General features: G+C 43.2%; 1 protein-coding gene across 1 annotated transcript in view; it reads right to left on the bottom strand.

Annotated features, from left to right (window-relative positions):
- PPM1H (protein phosphatase, Mg2+/Mn2+ dependent 1H) overlaps positions 1 to 6,518 on the bottom strand; it is a 125,114-nt gene extending 118,596 nt beyond the window's left edge. Inside the window, exon 1 of the mRNA XM_017822175.1 lies at positions 6,283 to 6,518. Within this exon, the coding sequence (XP_017677664.1) occupies positions 6,283 to 6,518 (236 nt within the window). The remainder of the gene's footprint in view (positions 1 to 6,282) is intronic.
- Positions 6,519 to 20,352: the final 13,834 nt, after the last annotated feature.

Genomic DNA, 20,352 nt, shown 5'->3' with positions numbered 1-20,352 from the left:
TCAGAAACATGTGAGACAGCACAAGTCTTAAGCCTCTGAGGGACTAGCAATATGAGATAGCTTAGAGGGATGAATTTCATACTTGTCTCATTAGGAATCATGTTTGCGCAAATTAGACAACATTAAAAATACAGGAGCACGATTTACCTTTTTTTCCCTTCTTTATTTTTCTCCTTTTACCTCTGTTAGTTCTAAGAAATCAGAGACCACACAGGAAAAGCCAAGCACACAACAGCAGGAAAAATAACAGTGTCATCTAAACACAGAACGTAAAACTCAGGACTCATTCTCCACATCTGTATCAAATCTCTTGCCAAAATTTATCCTCACTGCTCCATTTTCTTCACCCTAAGGAACCAGTACATTTACACAGGTACATTTCTCCAAGGTTATTCTGAAATAAATATTAGATGCTATAGCATAAGTTCCTACACAAGGAAAGGGATTTCTGAAGCTCTTAAAACTGTTATTATGCACAGAAGAATAATTCATGCACAAGAAGAGCTGTCTTCAGATACATGTATGGGATTTCAGTTTTTAGCTCATTCATCAGGTCCTACTCAGTCTTATGTTCTGAACTACAAAAAGAATAAAGGAACATAATTTTATCCCAACAAAGAGAATTGCAAACAACTTTTTACAAAGTTTAAAAAGAAAAGCAATTAATTACTTCTGTGTACTTAACCTGAGAAGACAGCCAAACAAAGCAAGATAAAAAAAGGTATTCCTTTTCCCAGGAGTATCATCCTCCTGAAATTTGTACCAAACAGAATACATGCAAGAATGTGTTTACCGATGGTGTATGAGTCATGCTCCCAGCTGAGGGTTAGAAAGACTAGCTCCCAGAATTGAGACTGTAACTTTCAATTCATAGAAGCAGGACTGTAGTGTTATCTCCTGTTAGTAAGAGCCAATGAGGATTAGAATAAGTGATCAGTACTTGCAAGCCCTATGCTATCCTCCAACATCAAAATATTGGTCAACTCAGGACAAGCAATTTCTGTGCTTTGGCTTACCTCAACTCACAGAGGTGTTAAGCTTTCAGTTGCTTCAGATTGTAAATACAATGCTTAACATTTGTATAAATAGTTTGGTCTAGAAAGAACATGAAAGGTACTTCAGGTGGAAAAATAGTTCTGTGTTATCTTAACAAAACATTTATGACCACTGAGAAAGGCTGGAAGTTATTTTAACAAAAACCTCCAGTCAATTCTCGTGTGGGTTCATTTCCTACAAGCTAAGTAACACAGCATGAGAAAACATGATGCAACATCATCAGCCTTACAAAACAACCAGTACTTAGAGTTGGAAAAAAAAAAAATCCATGAACTTCCCCCCCTTCATTTTGAACTGTAACAACTTGCCACTGTAGTAATGCTGTAAAAGGACACAGTCATCACTCTTCACCTACAACTCTGCATTCATTATGGGTCAGTAGCCACCACATCACAGAGAAAATGAAATTCCTACTGCAGGCCTGCAGAGCAGAGAATCCACGGTATCTCCTAAATGTAACATTATGGAAAAAGAGCCCGGACTTTGCCTCATCAAACAAAAGGCACCGCTGGGATAAAAAAATTGACTATAAGCCAAGAAGCACACACACCAGTAAAGTTAAGTTTCTGGAAACGTATTCTAACTTGAAACTGCAAAGATATCTAAAGTTTCACTTAGAATTTTTAAAAAAAATTAATTTAAAAAGGCAGGTAAAAGTGTCTTTTGCATAAGGTCACAGACAACATACAATTAACCTTTCCCCTGGTCCCTTAAGTGCATTTAGTAGTACCTTTTGATGTTCTCCAAAGAGATGGCAGAAAAGCAAGAGCAAAGAGAGGAATGCATGAGACACAGGAGCAGCTAGTTATAGTCCCATCCCCAGGATTCATACAGTTTAGAAAAGTGATTATAGTACTGAATTCTGGACTACCAGAAATACACATTCAAAATAGGCAGAAAATTATTAATCCTGTTTTTCTACCCCAAAACGCTACTCAGTTACAGTTTCTCTGCAACTCCACCAGCATGAGCAGCAGACTAGTTCTTTGTCATTTGCAAATTTAGCATCTATTTTATTGCACCATATGTAGTCAAGGGAATTCAACCAGGAGAGTAAGGCTCTGCTACATCCTGTTCGTCCTCTACCTTCACAGAGGGAACAAGATAAAGCAGAAGAGGAAAAGGTGAAAAAAAATGTTCTGGGTAGAGTTTGGATGCAGTGAATACCATCTGAGTCATTTCAGATTACATACTCCATGCTACTGCCTCTACTTCAGCACTTACTTTCAGAGTTTAACACTGGGGCCGAGGGCAGATTTAACAGCAGTAGTTCTGCAGGGAAGAGGTTGTAACACATTGAAAACAGCACAGAAAGGGACCAAAAAAAGAAATTTCCCTCTCATTAACAGGGCAATCCAAGCAGAAGCTCAGAAACCAGCTCGAGGCTCAGACAGGGAAAGGTCTAGAAAAGCCCAGTGGCTGCAGGAGCACAGTTGCTTGCGGAGGAGAGGAAAGGCAACAAGTAAATAAAGTGTCAGGCAGGATCCCTCTCACCACCCCCTTCTCAAATAAATCAGTTAACTTTTCAGAGAGCAGCAAATCTCCTTACTCCTCTGGATTAAAGGCAGACTTAAAAGAATGTTTGTTAACAGACTACCTTCTCCCTGGGTCATTCCTGATGCACATCGGCTAACCACATGCAGAAAACTATGTTAAGGATGCCCTTGATAAAAGGAAAGGTTTATTTCTAAATTATATTATTATATTTATTATTTTTATTTAAAGACAATTAAAAAGCTTACTGGATGTGGGATACAATTTTCATTTTGCTTCTATGGAGTTTGATGACCATTAGACAAGTGTCTGTGGTACAAGAGTATCTCTTTGAAACATCTACTGGCCTTTTGCCATCCTGTATTATGAGGTGAAATGAAATTCAAGGTCTCAGGTCTCCCACGCGCAGAAGAGACAGCAGGATGGTCATTTTAGAAGACAATTTTCAAGCTGCTTACTGACTAAGGAGAGCTGAGTCCCTATGGGATTCCCAGTGAAATTTCAAGAAGCAATGATGTTTTATCCCAGCACCAAGAATGTTTTTGAAGATATCGTTTGCCTGCCTACATGCTTCGCATGATGATCACCCTATTAAAAGAGGGAAAGCTAATAATAAAAAATAAAGGCTAATTTACATTTCACTTCATAATATCAAAGATAAGTAGGTAATTTTAAAAATAAGTTAAAAAATATGACACAGATGAGTAATATGGCAAAAATACCCATTACAAAAAAAGTTTAGTACAAGAGAAGTAAGAAAAAGGAGAGGAGGAGAAGTGCTTTTTCCAGAGGAACAAGTCAGATGAATAGGCATTTACTGCACAGATCCTAGGGAGGAGAGATAGTCAACAGGGTGAGCTCCTTTGTAAACACATTTTTTAGTAAGAAATACTGATCCTCAGGAATCAAAGAAACAAAAGAATTTCCCTGAAATATTTTGTAGACTCAGACTGCTTCAGTTCTGCATGGGAACCAAGTCTAACCTCAAAATGCCTTCTCCATCTTAGATGAAACACCAACATTACAACAGCAAGGAACTGCACGATCATCTGTAGACTGACATGCTTTACAACTAAAACAAGCTTCATGAAGTAAAAATCCCTTGTGTCCAGAGGCATTCCCAACAACAAAACATTGAAATCACTTTTCCTGATTTGCTAAAACATGGAAACACAGAAAAGGCAATAGCTCAGGGAAGCTGGACCTTGCCACACTGCAGGTATGGTACATCTTTTCTGAGGTCTTCATAGCAAAGCAAACTAGTAAAATGTGAGTTGAATGGTTAACCTTTGTGTTATGTCACAAGCTGCTCCTGAGGACACCAAACTTCCTCCTAACATTCTTGCAAATGCTCACTTGCACTGTAACAAAAGGCAAACATTGCTCTGACAGTTTCCTTGATACAGACACTAACGAAATGCTAAATAATAGTATGAAAGTACTTTATCCTCTGCTTTCCCCAAGCCAACAAACTTCAGAACATGTATAAAAGTAATTTCACCTCCTTGGTATTTTTTCCATTTCTTTTCTCTATGTAACTCAAATAAGTTTTCCAAAAGAAAAACATAGTTTCAATGTATACCTCCCAGCAAGTCTTGCAATTATTTTCAGAAAGCCTGATAATAGCTCAGTAGGAGTAAAAAAAAAGTAATATTTGGCAAAATCTGCATTTGTCCATATTTTCTTCTTTTTCTTTATTCATTAATGCTTTGTCTTTGGAAGACAATGCAATTTTGGTGGAACTGCTTTCCTCTCAGCTTCTGCACAGTGAGCATTTTGATATCTTTTGGTTACAATGAAACTCCATTTTGGAACATCATATCCATGTTTCTGGGAAGAGCCTGGTAACACATTCACTGCTTCTCTCTCTCTATAACAAGTACAACCTTTCACTTAGCTCTGCTCCACCAACACTAGAACCAGTAACTGCAAGGGAAGGGAATGAGAACAAAGACAAAAAGGAAAAAAAAAAAACCACCACCAAAGATAAAGCAAAAAGCCAACCTCTTTCACATAGATAATAGGAACTGAGAAAGCCAGTGTACGCCTCCCAGTTAACCAAACTGCTCAAAGCTCAAGAGGGAAGAGTAACAAGCATATGAAAACAATCCTGGTATGTTGTTCTGGTTTTATGATCACCAGAGCCATTTACTGTATCTCCAAACAGTCCCTCACATCAGATGTCATCAACAGGGTCAACCTGCACTTTCACTTTCCAGCACCCATGTTTTTCTGCTCCCATAGTTTCAGGGAAGCTCACAGGCAGCAGTGGATGTGCATACCTGGGAGCCAGAGAACCTCCCTTCCACTTTGTCACCAACTTGCAATTACAGTTACTTGCTGAAAGCCACAGCACCTCACCTCACCTAAAAATAACAGCATGTATTTGTTTTAGTAAAGAATTGCTTTTTAAGGAACTATTATAGTGGCAGAACAATTAGAGCTTACTTTAAAATATTTAAAATTTTAGTTCCTGGGGAATTTGCCCAGTAGTCTATTCAATTCTTTAATAATCTGAGGGGAACAATCAAATTTAAAATTCTTTAAATCTCTCATCCAATTTCAGCATCCCCAATGACAGAACAAGCTCTTAAATAAAGCTAGTGACTGCTCATTAACAATGTGAAGACTTCACTGTAGTTTTTGCAATAGTTTTTTGGGGAATTCATGTATGCCTGAAGAGACTATAGCAAAACAGCTTGTAGTCTGTAGTTTAGTTTAATTTCTGTAATCTCAGAGTTGGTAGCAACACGGATGGCGATTCATGCTCAAGACTTAGAGACAGTAACAGAAAGAAAACAAATACTGAATCCTGCACCCATTATCATCAAGGAAAACAATGTGTTTACGGATATAGCAATCAAGTGCAAGGACATGCCTTGACTCCGAAACTACTCCCACTGCCAGCTGGATGCATCCAAACAAACACTGCCTTTTGCCTGGCTGGCAAGGCTACAACCAGGTCCTGATCAGACACCCTCTAAAGTAAATATCATGATATGAGTGTGTAAGGGAAACAAACCACTGGGAAAGCCAGTCCAGCTTCGGGGTTGTCCATGGATTTTTCTTTCAGTTTGGAGCTTGTGTCCCTCAAGTGTCTACTCAAACTGGAAAGCACTTTGGGAATATGTGATCAGCCACCACTAGCAAGTGCGTCGGCTGCCAGGTCCACAGGAAGGTGTCCCAAACCGCACACGTTTCACCATTCCTGGGCAGCGGGAAGCACTTACACACGCACAAACCAAACCCTGTTTCCTTCCAAAGGCCCTTTTCATTCCAGGGTCAAGGACCGAGACTGTTGTTCACCGACGGCGACCCCATCCTCGGACCTTGAGCCCCCAAAGCCGTCACTACGAGTCGAGGAGCCAGGTGCTGCTCCTTGCCATCCTTCGCCCGTCCGGGTACCGGCCACTCCCGCGGGGACTTTCAAGGGCAGCAGACCATGCGCATCCTCGGGCTCCCAGGAAGGAGCTGCCCAGGTGCAGAGCTATAGTCGGGGCCGGACACGCGGCGCCGCGGATGCCGCCCACCCCGCCGCTTACCCCGCCGCTCCCGCTGCCCGCGGCGCCGCGCAGGCCCCGGGCTGCGCTCCCGCCGCCTCCGGCAGCTCCGGCACCGCCGGGGGAAGGTCCCGCGGCATCGCCGCCTTTCGCCGCCGCTGCGCCGGGAGCGGGGGCAGCGGGCTCGGCCGCGCTCCACCTGCTCGCCGCGGCGGCCGCGGTCTGTACTCACTCCGCGTAGCCCGTGGTCCAGGGCAGGCGCCGGGTGTCCTTGCTGAGGATGAGGATGGGGCGGGCGATGTGGTCGGCGGAGCACTCCACCTCGTCCGGGGACAGTCCCAGGAACTCGGGTCTCCCGTAGGGGAAGCGGAGGGGCAAGTCCGCGCCACTGCCGTGGTCGGCGCCCGCGCTGCCAGCCATGATGCCGCCCATGAAATTGGCCACGGCGGACTTCACCCGCGTGAGCATAATAGTACCCCCGCCGGCGGCGGCGGCAGCGCCGGGGCCGCCGCGCGGGGCGGGTTGCGGGTCTCGCCGGCGGGCAGCGCTGCGGCGGCGGCGGCTCCGGCAGCGCCCGCCGCGCTCCCGCAATGGGGTCGCCGGGCCGCGCACAGCAGGGCGGGGGAACGGCGGGCTCAGGGGCAGCCGCGGGGCCGCGGCCTCATTGCAGGTTTCCCCCTCCCGGCGCGGCGCTGGGTGAACTCAGCCCGGCGGCAGCGGCTGCTGAGTCATGTGATAGCGCGGCTGGATTCGCCCGGGCGCTTCCTGCTCCTCCTGCGGCACCGGCGGGCTCCTGGCATACGCCGGGCACGGGCGGCCGCCGTCCCCGCCCGCCTCCTGCGCCGGGGGTGGCCCGCGGCAGGTGCGCGGCGGGCGGAGCTTGATCCCGGCGGGGCCGCCCCCGGCTCCCGCAGCGATTCGGCCGCGACCCGTGGTCTTGGCCGCGGTCGGCCCCGGGAATTGCCGCCCGGGAGGCGTTTCCCTTACCGGGGGGTCGGAGGTCGCCGCCCGCAGTGCGCTGTCCCTGCTGCCCCTGGGCTGAGCCAGCGCCGTCCCAGCCCCGGCAGAGCACGCTGATCCTGCCAGACAAGGCTCCCGCTTGGAAGGTTCACAACCTACCTTCTGCTCCTTAAACACATCAAGGATATTTCTCCCCCGGAACCATTTGTTAGAGAAAAGAACCTGGGCAGTGGCCGAAAGCGAGCCCTGCCGCTGGCCTGCTGTGTGTTACCCCTGCCTGCCTGGGGGGCCGGGGACATGCCCCGGGGCGCCTCCGCGAATTGCCAGGCGTTTGGGATGCTGTCAGGAGGAAAAATGAAAGGACAGGCCCAAGCATCTTTAAATTTGAGGACATAGGAATTTTATGCCCTTCTTCTCTTGCTGTGTCATTTTGACCGTGTCTAACTCTTAAAAAAAAAAAGTATTGGGAGGTCTGTTGCACGCAGTTATCACCCAAATGTGCAGAAAGGTTGGGTGTGCCAAACCTGCTTTAAGAAAACAGAGGTGAGGGGAATGTAGCAAGAGTATGTAGGAAGTCTCTCCTCTGTAGCAAGGCTCTGTCTGTGCCTTCTGATGTAGCAGCACTCCTGAGATCTGTAAGTCTCACAGTGACCCGCGAAATGGAGCAGGTAGGCAGGGCAAGCCGTGAGAGCAGTGCAGTACTGGAACTTAGCAGGAGAAAGCCGGTTAGTCATCATACGTGGCTAGTGGGGTTGATCGGCTGTCATCTCTCTGGCTCATACTAGAAACCAGCTGGCATGCAACTGAAGGCAGTTGCAGAGCTTTGGAAAATAAGCCTTTCGAGCTTGTTCAGTTTTTGATTATTAAACAATATCCTGAGAGCTGAGTTCAAACAATACCTGTGTTTGCTTCAGGTTCCTTGTGTACAGACATGACAAATGTAAAGATGTTGTGACACTTACAAGTTTTTATGATAAAGCTGTTTGTTAATATAGTCTACAGAACCAAAAGTAGATTAGTGAACAGGGATGCTAAGAGTATGTTAAGTGCCTCCTGAAGTAGATTTGGAAAAATATCTACCACAAATTAAACATCAAATATACACCTTCTTTGGGACAAGTTGGTTATTTTTCCTATCTCTTTTTTTAGTCATGTCCAGGGTTGATATTGTAAGTATTTTGAGGAACAGTAAACCTCTCTTAGGTCAAAAAAAAAACTTGACACTAATAACTCACCATTCCATTACAATATAATGGAAACCTTGTGGGTCTTTCTTGCATGCATTTCCGTTTGCTTTGCTTTGCTTCCTGGTTATATTGCAGAGGTCATAACTTTAAACAAAAAAATAAAAGAGAAATGAAAGGTCTATTAAAATCCAGGTGGGTGGTTTTGGTTTTGGTTTTTTTTTCATAAGCCCTGTGTGTTGGTACTGTTCATCTACATTCAGACATTCTAGGCAAAGCCAAGCCTGAGGTGGTGAGATTCCCACTACTTTGTTTGGTGAACTGAACCGTATCTGACTTGTCCAGTTTCAGTTCATTCTCCCTTCCTGCAACTTGAGGACAATCTCTTTATACTATTTTTTGTCTGCTGGATGACCTACGTTTTTTCATCAGGCAGGCACTCCAGCACTCATTTCCCTCACTAAGGTTTTAATGGACCTGCCACCCAAAGACGACAGAAGTGAGAAGAGGGACATGAGCAGAACTTGACATGTAACCCTCTACCCCTCACAGGTTATGGAGTATACTCTTGGAGAAGCTGCACCATTTACTGGACCCAAAGACTTTGAAAAATATCATAGACTAAAACTCAAACAGAGAGAATGCAGTATTTGTCCTCTGTCTCCACACTGCAGTCACTATTTTGCACAAAACATGAGGGAGAAATGTAAGGGAGTATGTGTGGTCTTGTTAGTGTTTAAATGATTATCTCTGCTAGATGACAAGGAAAAGCTCAGATCAGACATTTGGGGAGACAGCTTAACAGCTCACCACTCAAAACAGATCTGTGTGCTGTTTGAAATTCTGTGGATGCTTGCCTCTGGCACAAGAATGCTGTAAGGATACAACAGTAAAATAGGTGTGATATGGCCTCTTCATACTGAAAAGTATAAATATGTTTTGATTTCAGTTCTCTTTGGGAAAGAGGATCATATTCACTTTTGAGTCAGAAGTGAAGCCTCACTTCTCAAAGGAAGTAATGTTCAGGCCTGGCAGAGCCTGGGCAAGTTCCCCAAATCTCCTAGCCTGTGGTCCATCTGGTCCAAGCCAGGCATTTTTCTTTGATGGTGTGTAGACCTCTAAAGGTTTGCATATTGACTTCAAATAAAATTTTTAAGCTGAATTCTCTATGCAAATGTCTGAAAATCAGCTCTCTCCTTCTACAATCCCGTGAGTAATGCAAAGGAAAGATGACAGGTTGGAATTTTTTAAAATGTTAACTTATTTGTGACATTGGGATAAATATACTTTTCTCTCTGAATGGCTAACCATGCCATAGAGCTAGTGAAGCTGTGTGTGGGCCAGAAACACATTCAAATGAAGCATCTGAATTGTTATGCCACCTTGCCATGCATCATATACAGCATTCAACAAATTCAAGAGCCCTTTAATAGTGATGAAAACAGATTTACACAGAAACCACTCTAAACTTTCATGCAGTGATAGAATAATTCTGACTGGAAATAACTTCTGAATATAATGTGCTCCAACTTCTTTGTCAAAGCAGGGCCAACTTTAAAGTTATGTTACATTGTCTAGAATCTTGTCCAGTCAAGTTTTCAATATTTCCAAGGATGGAGATGCTACAGACTCTCTGCGCAGCAGTTCCAATCTTCAACCAACCATTCATGAAATTTTTTTCCTGGTATCCATTTGGGATTTCTGTTGTTACAGTTTGTGCCTGTTGCCTCTCATCCCCATTCACTTTTGAGAATATGATTCCTTCCTCTCTGTACCCTCTCATTAGATAGATGAAAACAGAAATAAGGTTTCCTCTTCTCAGCCTTGCTTTCTAAAACTGAACAAATTCATTTGCCTCTTCTTACAATAACCTTGGTGGCCCACTGCTGGACTCACTCCAGTAGATCAGCTGGGGAGCCCCAAGCTAGACACAATACTCTCACTAGTGCCATTTAGAGGGGTATAACCAATTCCCTTGACTGTTGCTAATACACTCCAGTATGTGTTTAACCTTCATTGCTGCAAAGGCACATTTGTGGCTGATACTCACTTTGCTGTCTGCCAGGACGTTCAGACCCTTTCCTGCGATGTTGCCTTCTTGGCAGTCAGCCCTCAGCATGAGTTTACCCCATCCCAGTTGCAGGACTCTGCATGTGTTCTTGGTGAACTTCAGTAAGTTCCTGTCAGCCTATTTCTCCAGGCTGCTGAGATCCCTCTGAGTGGCAGTCCTGCCCTCCAGCTATCAGCTTATTCCCCACAATATAGGGGAAAGGAGACAAATACTTAAAGTTGGCAAAAAAACCTTAGGGTTATCATAACATCTCTGTAGATATTATTTCTATATAGAACCATATATAGAATATCTCAAATTGAAAGGGACCTATATGGATCATGAAGTCCAACTCCCTGCTCCTTGCAGTACTACCTGAAGCTAAGCCATATGGCTAAGAGCATTGTCCAGAGGTTTCTTAACCTCTGACAGGCTTGATGCCTGTTCCATGACCAGCTCCCTAGAGAGGCTGTTCCAGTGACCAAGCGCTCTCTCAGTGAAGAACTTTTCCTAATGTCTGGTCTGAACTTGCCCTGATGCAGCTTCATTCCATTTCCTTGTGTCTTATTTTTGTCTTTCCAGTCACTTTTTTAAAGAACTGTCACAAAATTCACTTTAAACAAAGGAAAAGCTTGCAAAATGAAATATCCACTTGGCTCTGAAGACTCTGGCTCTGGCTTGTGAGTACTTGAGCAGAGATTATATTGTGTGAAGCAGCTGGAAGCATATCCAATGAAAGTGCATTGACTCAATGTGTTCAAACGATTTCTGATCATAAAAGTATTTCTGGAGCAGGCCCTTTTTTGTTTATTTTGCAGAATATGGCAGTACTCGGGGCTCTGCCTCATAGGAATGTGAAATTTATTTCAACAGTGTAACCCTTACTGGCTTGTACCTTGTTTGTACCTTATGTTCCTTGCTTACTTTAAGTTTCTTTCCTTTTCATGCTTTGAATAAAACCAATGGAGAAGTTCCCAAAGACCTTGGTGAGAGAAGAAGTAGGCCTAATGTGAGATGAATACACCATTTCTGCAGGTGTGAACTTTTGAGTCATGTTATCACAGATGTAGAGAATATCCACAGGTATGACCTCAGCTGCCAAATGAATTTGGAGAGCATGTCATAAGTGTCTGACATTATGGTGATGAAACTGTATAAGCAGGGGAAAAAAAGGTTTTTAAGGAAAAATTGGTTGTACTTCTCTGTTAATCCCCCATAAAAAAACCACTTAAATCCTTATTTTTGCATATGATTTTACTTAGGAAGGTCACCATGTCATGTGGTGATCAATGAAGTTATTCTTACCTTTTCAAAAGGACTGTGCAACCTTTAATAAACATGAGGAAGCTCTTTATCTCCAGAGAAAGGCCCTTCAGAAGCACAGTGCCTGAGGCATCATAGTGATGTGGAGAACAAAATGCCACTTATTAAGACATCAATCCTACTTCCCGCAGTACCAAAACTCCCATCTGTGCCTGCAGCAACCCCCAGCATTTCTAGGCTTATCAGAGCTGATGAGATGGAAGGTGTTGGTGCTCTTGCCAGTTTGCATGCAAAGGCACCAATTAAATTTAAAAATACATAAATGTTAGCAATACTTGAAGTGATATATTTCTTCTGCTATACTTGATTTCTACTGCACCATTCTCTAGTTAACATGGATTTCCTTTTCAGAGGCTTCTGAGTCTGAAGTTCAGAGAGAGGACCTCTGGCAGAACATGGTTAGTGTGATGGTCCCAAGGCTTTGTGGTCTAATCCAGTCCCCCACAGAGCATGAGTTGAGTAGTCCCAATGAAGGCTTTTACCCAGAGTCCAAACCCAAAAAGATGTATCAGGGCAAAACCCTCTTTTTTTTTTTTCTCCAACATGAAATTTAGAGTAAAATGTTCTTTTTCCATTGCTGTCCTAACCATGAGGTGATCAAAACCTATAAGTATGTTGCTACAGGAGCTATAGCTAGATTCACCTTCCATGGCCTGATGCTTCTGCAGGTCCTCCTCAGTATTGCCTCTATCAGAGACCTGCTGAAGCACAGTGTGGGTTGGTGGCATGGGAAGGACAAGCATATACAAAACATTTCTGTTAGACTAGTGTGAAATTAGGGGTAAAGCTGTTGTATGCTCGGGTTTCGTGCTAATATGTAAGATGGATACATCAGGAGACCTGGGGTCGTAGATAGTAATGGAAGCCAGAAGTTGTCTTCTCCACTCCTAATTCAACTTTATGTGGAGAATTACCTTTGTTCTTGATCATATGAATGGCTAAAAACCTATACTTTTAGGGGTCTGAAAGCTAGAGATTCTCTCACCAGCAGGAGTTAACCAAGAAGGTATTTTCAGAACACACCTGTTGTACTGACTCAGGATGGCTTTAGCCAGGGTTAAAAGCTGGTTAACCAGGCTGGAGCCCCAGTGTTCTATGCCCCAACAGAGCCTCCCTCTCCTGCTTTTGCAGACTCATTCTTTCTGCCCCTTCCCAGCAATATTTAGGAGGTGATACAAAGTGGAACCCTGTCCTTACTCAAAAGTATGCTGTATAGCTGTGTGGAGAAAGTATTCATGCCAGAAAAGTGGGTTCATATCCCTTCTCACAGTGGAGGACTAATAAATGTAAAATTATGAGCTACGTGAAAGCAGACTTCATTTATGTACCTAGGCAGGAAAAAGGCTATGAAGAGGGATCTTAATTGACTGGCAATCACATCAAAAGATGTCACAAAATCTTATAACTGCTTGCAATCTATGTAAATATCAATAAATACTTCAACATAAAGCTGCCCATAAGCTCGCAAGAGTCTCACATTTGCCAAACGCTACGGAATTACTTTTTCTGCAAGAATCTATCTGCAAGTATACTGGAGATAATTTCATAATAAGCAGCATCATCACGATTTTGCTTTTACAGTCTCTTCTTACTTTCCATTATCTGTTCCTTTTTAATGCCCATAGCTAAATCTGCTAATAGTAGGATGGAATGCAGATTAGTTTGTTTATGTGCTCCTGGGGGCAGCTTTTCATAGGGGAGGTGGAGCAAAATTATTACATCTTCTCTGAAACTCCTTTGCCCTGGCTCCTACGAAGGAACACCTTGCCCTGAGGATGATGTGAGATGCTTCAAAATGGCAGCAGTGGCAACACTTTCACTGGCAGTCTCAACAGAAAAGCTGAAAGTAATCAAATAGGTGGCAATGCAGAGACAAATGAACAGTTAAAAGGACATGTGGGTATTTGTAGGGTTAAGGAACAGCACTGAAAGCTCTACTGAGCACAGGCACTGTGTATTTCAACTCCTTCAAGATTTTGGATTGAGTAAGAGCATGTTTCAGAATATTAGTCTTGACTCGTACCCGAGTTAAATATGGGTTAAACACACTGGGAAGTGATTTGTATATACCACATGGTGGGGAATTTTTAAGTAACCTGCTAGCTGCCTTTGCTGCAGGCACTCCTTAAATAGAGCAGTCTCAGGAGTAAGTGGGATGGGTGGGCCAGGGACTTCTTGTCTGCCTATTATAGATTTGAAAAGAGACTTTTTTCCAATATCAATTACTGGGCAGTGTGCACCTACAATGAAAGCCCAGCCCATCCCTTTTTCTGGGGTGGGGGGAAGGTAGGAAGGGGGAAGGGGCAGGGTCGGGCACAGAAGGCACGGGAGTGGGGGAGGCTTCTCTATAAAACCAGCTAGCCCCACGCCTCGGAGCCTTTTGTTTGCGGGTTCTTCCGTCGCTCACAGTCGCCAATTCTGGGTTTCTCCCGTCCAACACCCCACTCCAGCCCGTCCCCCAGCTCTTTCCCGGAGGAGAAGCCTTCTCCCCGACTGGCACCCGGTCGGGGAGTAGCCCGACCCTTTGCCGACCATCTCAGCAGGCTGCAGGGAGAAACCCCGGGAAAGAGTCCCCCGCCGACCGTCTCGGAGAGAGGTATTTTTGCCCCAGGCTGGGGTTGCTGCAAATCAGACCATTTTCCCGCGGCAGCTGCCTGACTTTCCCCAGCGCTCGCCGCTGCAGGCAGTTATTTTTTTCCTGAGCTGCGGAGCCAGAGGATCGCACCATAGCTTTGGGACTGGAGGGAACAACCGCTTCATTGTTGACGGCGAAACACCACTGTTGCTAATTCGGGTTTGTTATATATATATAACATATAGTGTATATATATATATATATATAAAGAGCTGTTGTTTTCCTTTTCCACACCTTTCATTTGAAGCCTCTTAATTTCAAAGTTATAATAACTTAGAGGGAGGAGTTTGGTTCTTTTTTCTCTAACCCACCTCCCTTAACAAACGTTTGTGTCTTGCGAAACTAAGACACTGCCAATGGTGGCTTAGGAGCAGATGACAAACATGAAGAAGGATCCTCTCCCTACAATTGGGCTGCAGCTTCTGCTGCACAAGCTTTCCTGCAGTTCAGACCAGCCTGGTACCAACTTTCAGCTGCAGGTTGGCCATGGTCTTGCATGCAGCACGGTCAAGCCTTAACCATCATGCTTAGAGTTAGGCAGTGCTTCTTTTTTCTTTCTTTCCCTTTTTTAATTAATGAAATGAACAGTTCTGGCAGAACTTCAAGATTTGAATATCAGCTTGGACACGTAATATCCCAGGTGCCTTACATGGTACTCATTCTCAGCCAACTTTGCCAAGGAAGGAAGTGGGATTTTTGAGCAAGTCGTCAAAACTCCAGGCTTCTAGACTTATGGCTGAGTTTACCAGATGTTTTATGATGCCATAAACCACAGTCCCATCTATACTAAATGATGGCAGAGAAACTTAAAGAAATTATATTAGTTTTGCATTAAGCTCTTGGATTTCTGTACACCTTCTGTAAGCAGGAATATGGAAACTGTTTTCTTCCTTCTTTTTTTTTCTTTCCAGCGTTGTTCATGAGGTGCCTGTGGCCTTCCATCTCAGCCTGACTATCTGCTTTCTCAAATACATGACATTCTGATATTAATATGCTATCATTCAGATTGGTACAACTAATATACAGAATCTTGCCAACAGACAAAAAAAAAAAGAACAACAAAAAAGGCAAACCCCTATATTTAAAATTTATTGGCATTTCCAACAGTTTTGTGAAGAGGTAAAAGTGAGTATATAAATATTTATTAAATTGTTTTAGAATAAAAAAAAAGAGCTCTCCTGGTTTAGTTGTGAAACAAGATACTACAAATTTTGTCCATTCTTCTACAGCATCCTTCAAAGGTCTCTTGTCATAGTATCTATTGCTTCTTCTGCAAAAGGCTAAAACATTTTTAGCTTGGACAAGCACATTGATTTTTTTTCTCCCCTACTCTTCTTGTATAACTTCAGCAGTCTCTTTTATTAACGCTCATGAAATTTTATTTAAATAGATTCTTCCTTGCCATGTTTTATGTACTGAGGGTGTTTTGTCTTAATTTGTCTTAGTTTTTTAATTCTTTTTTATGGATTAAAAGTATGGCTTTTGACAGTCTTCTGCAGAGTGATTTTTAAATAATACTGTTGTTATTATTATTATTATTAATAGTAATAATGGAATAATTTTTTCATGCTTTTTCCTGTCACAAAAATGTGACAGTTATGTCTGCTTAATTTCTCCCAGTTCGAATTAGTGACTAAAACCCAGGACTTAATTCAGTACTACAGTGCTACCAGTTAAGGGACAGACCCATAAGAAAGCATTAACAATGTGACAGTTACGGCCATCCTACATATAGCAACACTGAGGAGCTTCGGTGTTTGGGAACTGGGCCTATTTCAATTGTGCTGTAATACAGCAATCAGGCTAATTTAAAGGATCTTCTAAGATTGCAGAAACCATGGCTTCTTCAGATGTTCTCAGAAAAAAACCAACCCACTGCCCCCCAAGCCCTAAACAAACAACAACAAAAAAACCCACAAACAAAAACAAACCAAACCAGCAACCTCCCAAAATAAACAAAACAAGAAACCACAAAAAACCCCATAACAAAACTGGCAGCTCAGTCTGCAAACCTTGAGTCAGGGGTAAGTCAGTTCAGCTCTGGAACAAGCTGATGGGGAAAAAGTTCGAACAAGATTGTCTGAACATCTCTGTTTCCGTGGCCAAGGCAGCCACAGGAAATGTCCTAAGCAAACACAATGCTACAACAATAGGCAATCTGCACAACCTTCTGCTTACTCCAGCTGATGTATCTGAAAATCAAATTAACCTCTGACTTTTACGGGTCATGGTCTTTCAACTATTGTGTGTAACAACCTAAGAAACCGGATATAAAGGATGCTTTTTAACAGATTTAAAGCAATAAGGCAAGAATCATAATCTTCCACCAAATAGCTGACATAGAATAAGCATGCTGACCTCCTGGAAATATAATTATTTGTGATTGAACATCTGTGTTTACAGGGTTTTTTTTTAAGGAAAGTATTTAAAAAAAATATCTTTAGTTATTTCTGTGGAGCTGTAGCCCCTTTTGAGAGTGATACATGCACCTCGAAGACATTTAAGTAATAAGAGTAAATAATTAGCATGCCATAATGTAATTCTGATTGTCAGCAATTGCTTTTCATCTTAACCACTGAAAACAATTCTCACCATGGTGCAGGGGAGTTCCTTTTGTCCTCTGTTTTCATATTCCTTTACTCTCCACTTCATCCCTTTCTGGAAGCCCTGTCTGAAGCAGGGAGGTGACAAGGGCTCACTGGCCATGGCTGACAAACCTCTCAGCCTCCCAGGATGCAGTGCAGTTTTGGTACTCCATGGCTGGTCCAAAACTTGACACCAGCCTAAGTAAAATTGACTCTGGTCTCCCTGAAGACAAGAGTAAAGTAACTCTGCTGCTGCTTGCTGCTTTCCTCCACCAGGCACAGCATGGGCTGGCAGTGAAGGTTGTGCGGCAATTTTGAGGAGCTGATCAGCCCAGTTTTAGAAGGTCCAACTCTCAAACAACCATCTACCTCTGCCAAAAAACAGGAACCATGGTCACAGCTACACTGTTGTCCTTGGTCCTTTGAGCCTGTGCTTTGCTATCCCAAATCTAAAATCGGTTTCCTCCGTGGATTTCAGTATATCTCTATTTGCATTTTTACACCAGGACTTACTGAACTACAAGAATTTGCAGTTCCATAAAAAGACCTGTGATTAAGAAGAATCTGGAAATTTATTGTCTATGTTTATGCATTATGTATTTAATAATAAAGGATTTAGATGCATGAGGAGCACTGTAAGATACTTCCCTTGACAGTGCTCAAAACAATCCTGATGTGGACAGACCCCCATTTCAGCAGCAGTTAGGGAGAGATGTGGGCCTGGAAGTCAGAGTCAAACAGTTCCCTGTCATGATAGCAGGGAAAGAGTCTGAAGCTCAAGAGGAGACCGAAGAAAAGTGTTGACACTACAAAGAAAGCTATGTTCCTCCATTAAATCTGATGAAGCCTGAAATTCAAAGCTGGTCAGAAAGGCTCGTATAAACTGCATAGGAAGCACTCAAAAATGCTGATGAACCAGTATCTCTCCGACCCTGTTGGCTACAGTAATGTAGTAGGTTTTCAAGGATGAAGCTCTTTGAGAGAAGTTTCTTGGGAAAGTTTTATCTGTTAGTGCTTTCAGTCAAAATCAGCTGCTCCTTGAGTTTAAACAAACATGTTTAAGGAAAACAGAGACAGCACTGTGCCGCTCTGCTTCCCAGTTTGTTTTATGTACTCCTCACGGGATTTTATGACACAGGATTATAGTTCACACATACAATTATCTTTTTATTCTAGATGCCCTAAAGCCATTCAGTGAGTCCACATCCAGGTATTTTATTTTAACAAGGGACTAAAACTGGTCTTTGGCACTGCAGTATACTGAGCTTGTTGTCCTTTTCTGGGAGCGCACAGGGGAGTCACCCAAGCAGAGCAGGCACCATGCCTCATGATTTTCATGTGATACCTCTATCTGGAGGGGTTTGTCTCAAGGCAGGGTCTCTTCCCTGAGCACAAACTTGCAAATGACCAGAAATCCTCCCAAGAATGGGAACAGGAAACGAGTCCCTACCCCTCCCGGGAAAGGAATGAAATTGTGAAGAGAGGTGGTGAGAAGTGGTCTGTGGGAGGTAGCAGCTACCCCGTAGGGAAAAATGGTTAAGATTTTAAGATGGGGCAACAGAGGGTTGAAAATGGAAAAGGCATCCAGCAATAATAAAGATATTAATTCAGTAATACAGATTATGATAATTTTGGACTATAATAATAATAATAATAATAATGACGTTATTAGTTGTAACGTTTCAGTAAAGACTTTCGTTCTTGGTGAAAAAGAAGTTTGGGAACTATTGATTTCATAAATAAAGAGTGTTTTGGTAGGTTATAGTAAATACTATTGAAGTAAACATAATTGTCTGTAATTTTAAAGCCATATATTAAACATTGTTATGGAGACCTTTCTGCAGGAAGTTCATAGCTATTTAAGCCACCTTGATGATGTTACTCTGCAAAAACACATCCATAAGAGCTTCATAGAAACTACAGGGTTAGAACTTGTTTCCAACTGCTCCTGAAGCTGCCAAGGAAAGCAAACCTTATTTTTAGAAAGTTTTTCCACTTGGCTTCAGCCACCTTTCAGCTTCAGAAAAATTTGTGTGTGTTAGCAGCTCTTGAGAAACAGTGCACTTCCATCAGGCACCCACAGCTTTATTACGGATTTGGACTTAAGCAGTTGACTGAATTTCTGACTCAGTAGTAATTTTTATAAGAAGTCCTGGTGATTGTAAGTCATCAAAACTAGGGGCTCATTTTGCTGCCTTCAACACTCATCTTTTCCTGTTGTTTCCTAACACACACATCATCAGTTGTATCTTGAACACTGATTTGGAAAAATAAACTTACTGTATCATGATAGTAATACTGTAAGAATGCCTAAACCCAAATAAAATTTTTATATGACAGCTTGATAGAATTGCTCACCCATGTAAAATTAGCAATATGCCAACACTGGCAAGATTAGGACATAATCATGTTTTCTGTCCCTTTTTGGTGATAATTGTTATACTAAAGATAGCAGTGAAGGGGAGCTGCAGTGCATGTGGTTTTAGTTTTGATAGCTTGGGTAATAGCAATGGTCACAGTGAAATGAAATAATGCATGTGTCAGCACAACAGAGTTGCCAGAGGAAATATCCAATATTATTCTTGATAATCTCCCCACGATCTGCACTGAAGCCCAGACTGTTGCTCCTCCCCACTTAAACTGAAGTGCTCTCAGCCAGGGCTACTGCGATGAAATCACAGAATGGGTCGGGTTGGAAGGGACCACAGTGGGTCATCTGGTCCAACCTCCCTGCACCAGCAAAGTAGAGCATATGCTACAGTGTAGCACTAAATCTGATGAGAAACTTGTTTAAACATGTCTTAAAATGGCCTTTTGTGGTCTCTTTGCAAACACGTGTTTCTTCTTCCCAGCACCCCCCAGGACAGGTTATCTCCCATGCAGGAATGTCCTGGGAAAGGTGTCCTGAGGTGTTTCCCATTGGACCTTGTTAACCCCATCCTGTGATTGGGTGTTCCTGTAAGCCCCTTGAGACTTCTAATTGGTTACCCTGTGAATCCCCCTAAACCCTATAAATGTAACATCCCCAACAATAAACCCTCTCTTGCCTCCTCTCCACGCTGGTGTGCTGTCTCTGTACCAGCCATGGGACCACGTGGGTGCTGGGGGGAGGGGAGGGCACCTCTCCCCTCCAGGCTCAGGGCCTGAAAAACCCTGTAACTGGAGTTCCTTTTCCCCATCCCCTCAAGACGTCGGAATGGTTCATCAGATGGAGATGGAACTAGAACTGGGCTCCCCCACGCTGTGGGTGGGGAAAGGGATCCAGAACTACAGCATATAGCAAAGGATTCCATCCAGACAGTTCTTGAATATCTCCAGTGCAGGAGATTCTAAAACCTCTCTGGGCAATCTGTTCCAGTGTGTGGTCATGCAAAGAAGTAAAGAATTCTTCCTCAAGTTCAGGTGGAACTTTCTGTGCATCAGTTTCTGCCTGTTGCCTCTTGTCCTATTGCCTGGCACCACCAAGAAGAGCTTGGATCCACCCTCTTGATATCCTCTCTTCAGATACTTATAGACATTAGGAAGCTCTCTCTCAGTTCTCTCCTTTTAAGACTGAAGAGGCCCA

The sequence above is a fragment of the Lepidothrix coronata genome, unplaced genomic scaffold, assembly GCF_001604755.1.
Source record: "Lepidothrix coronata isolate B3197 unplaced genomic scaffold, Lepidothrix_coronata-1.0 Scaffold95, whole genome shotgun sequence".
Lineage (NCBI taxonomy): Eukaryota > Metazoa > Chordata > Aves > Passeriformes > Pipridae > Lepidothrix > Lepidothrix coronata.
Note: the sequence above shows the minus strand (reverse complement) of the source record. Positions and strands in the feature narration are given on the sequence as shown.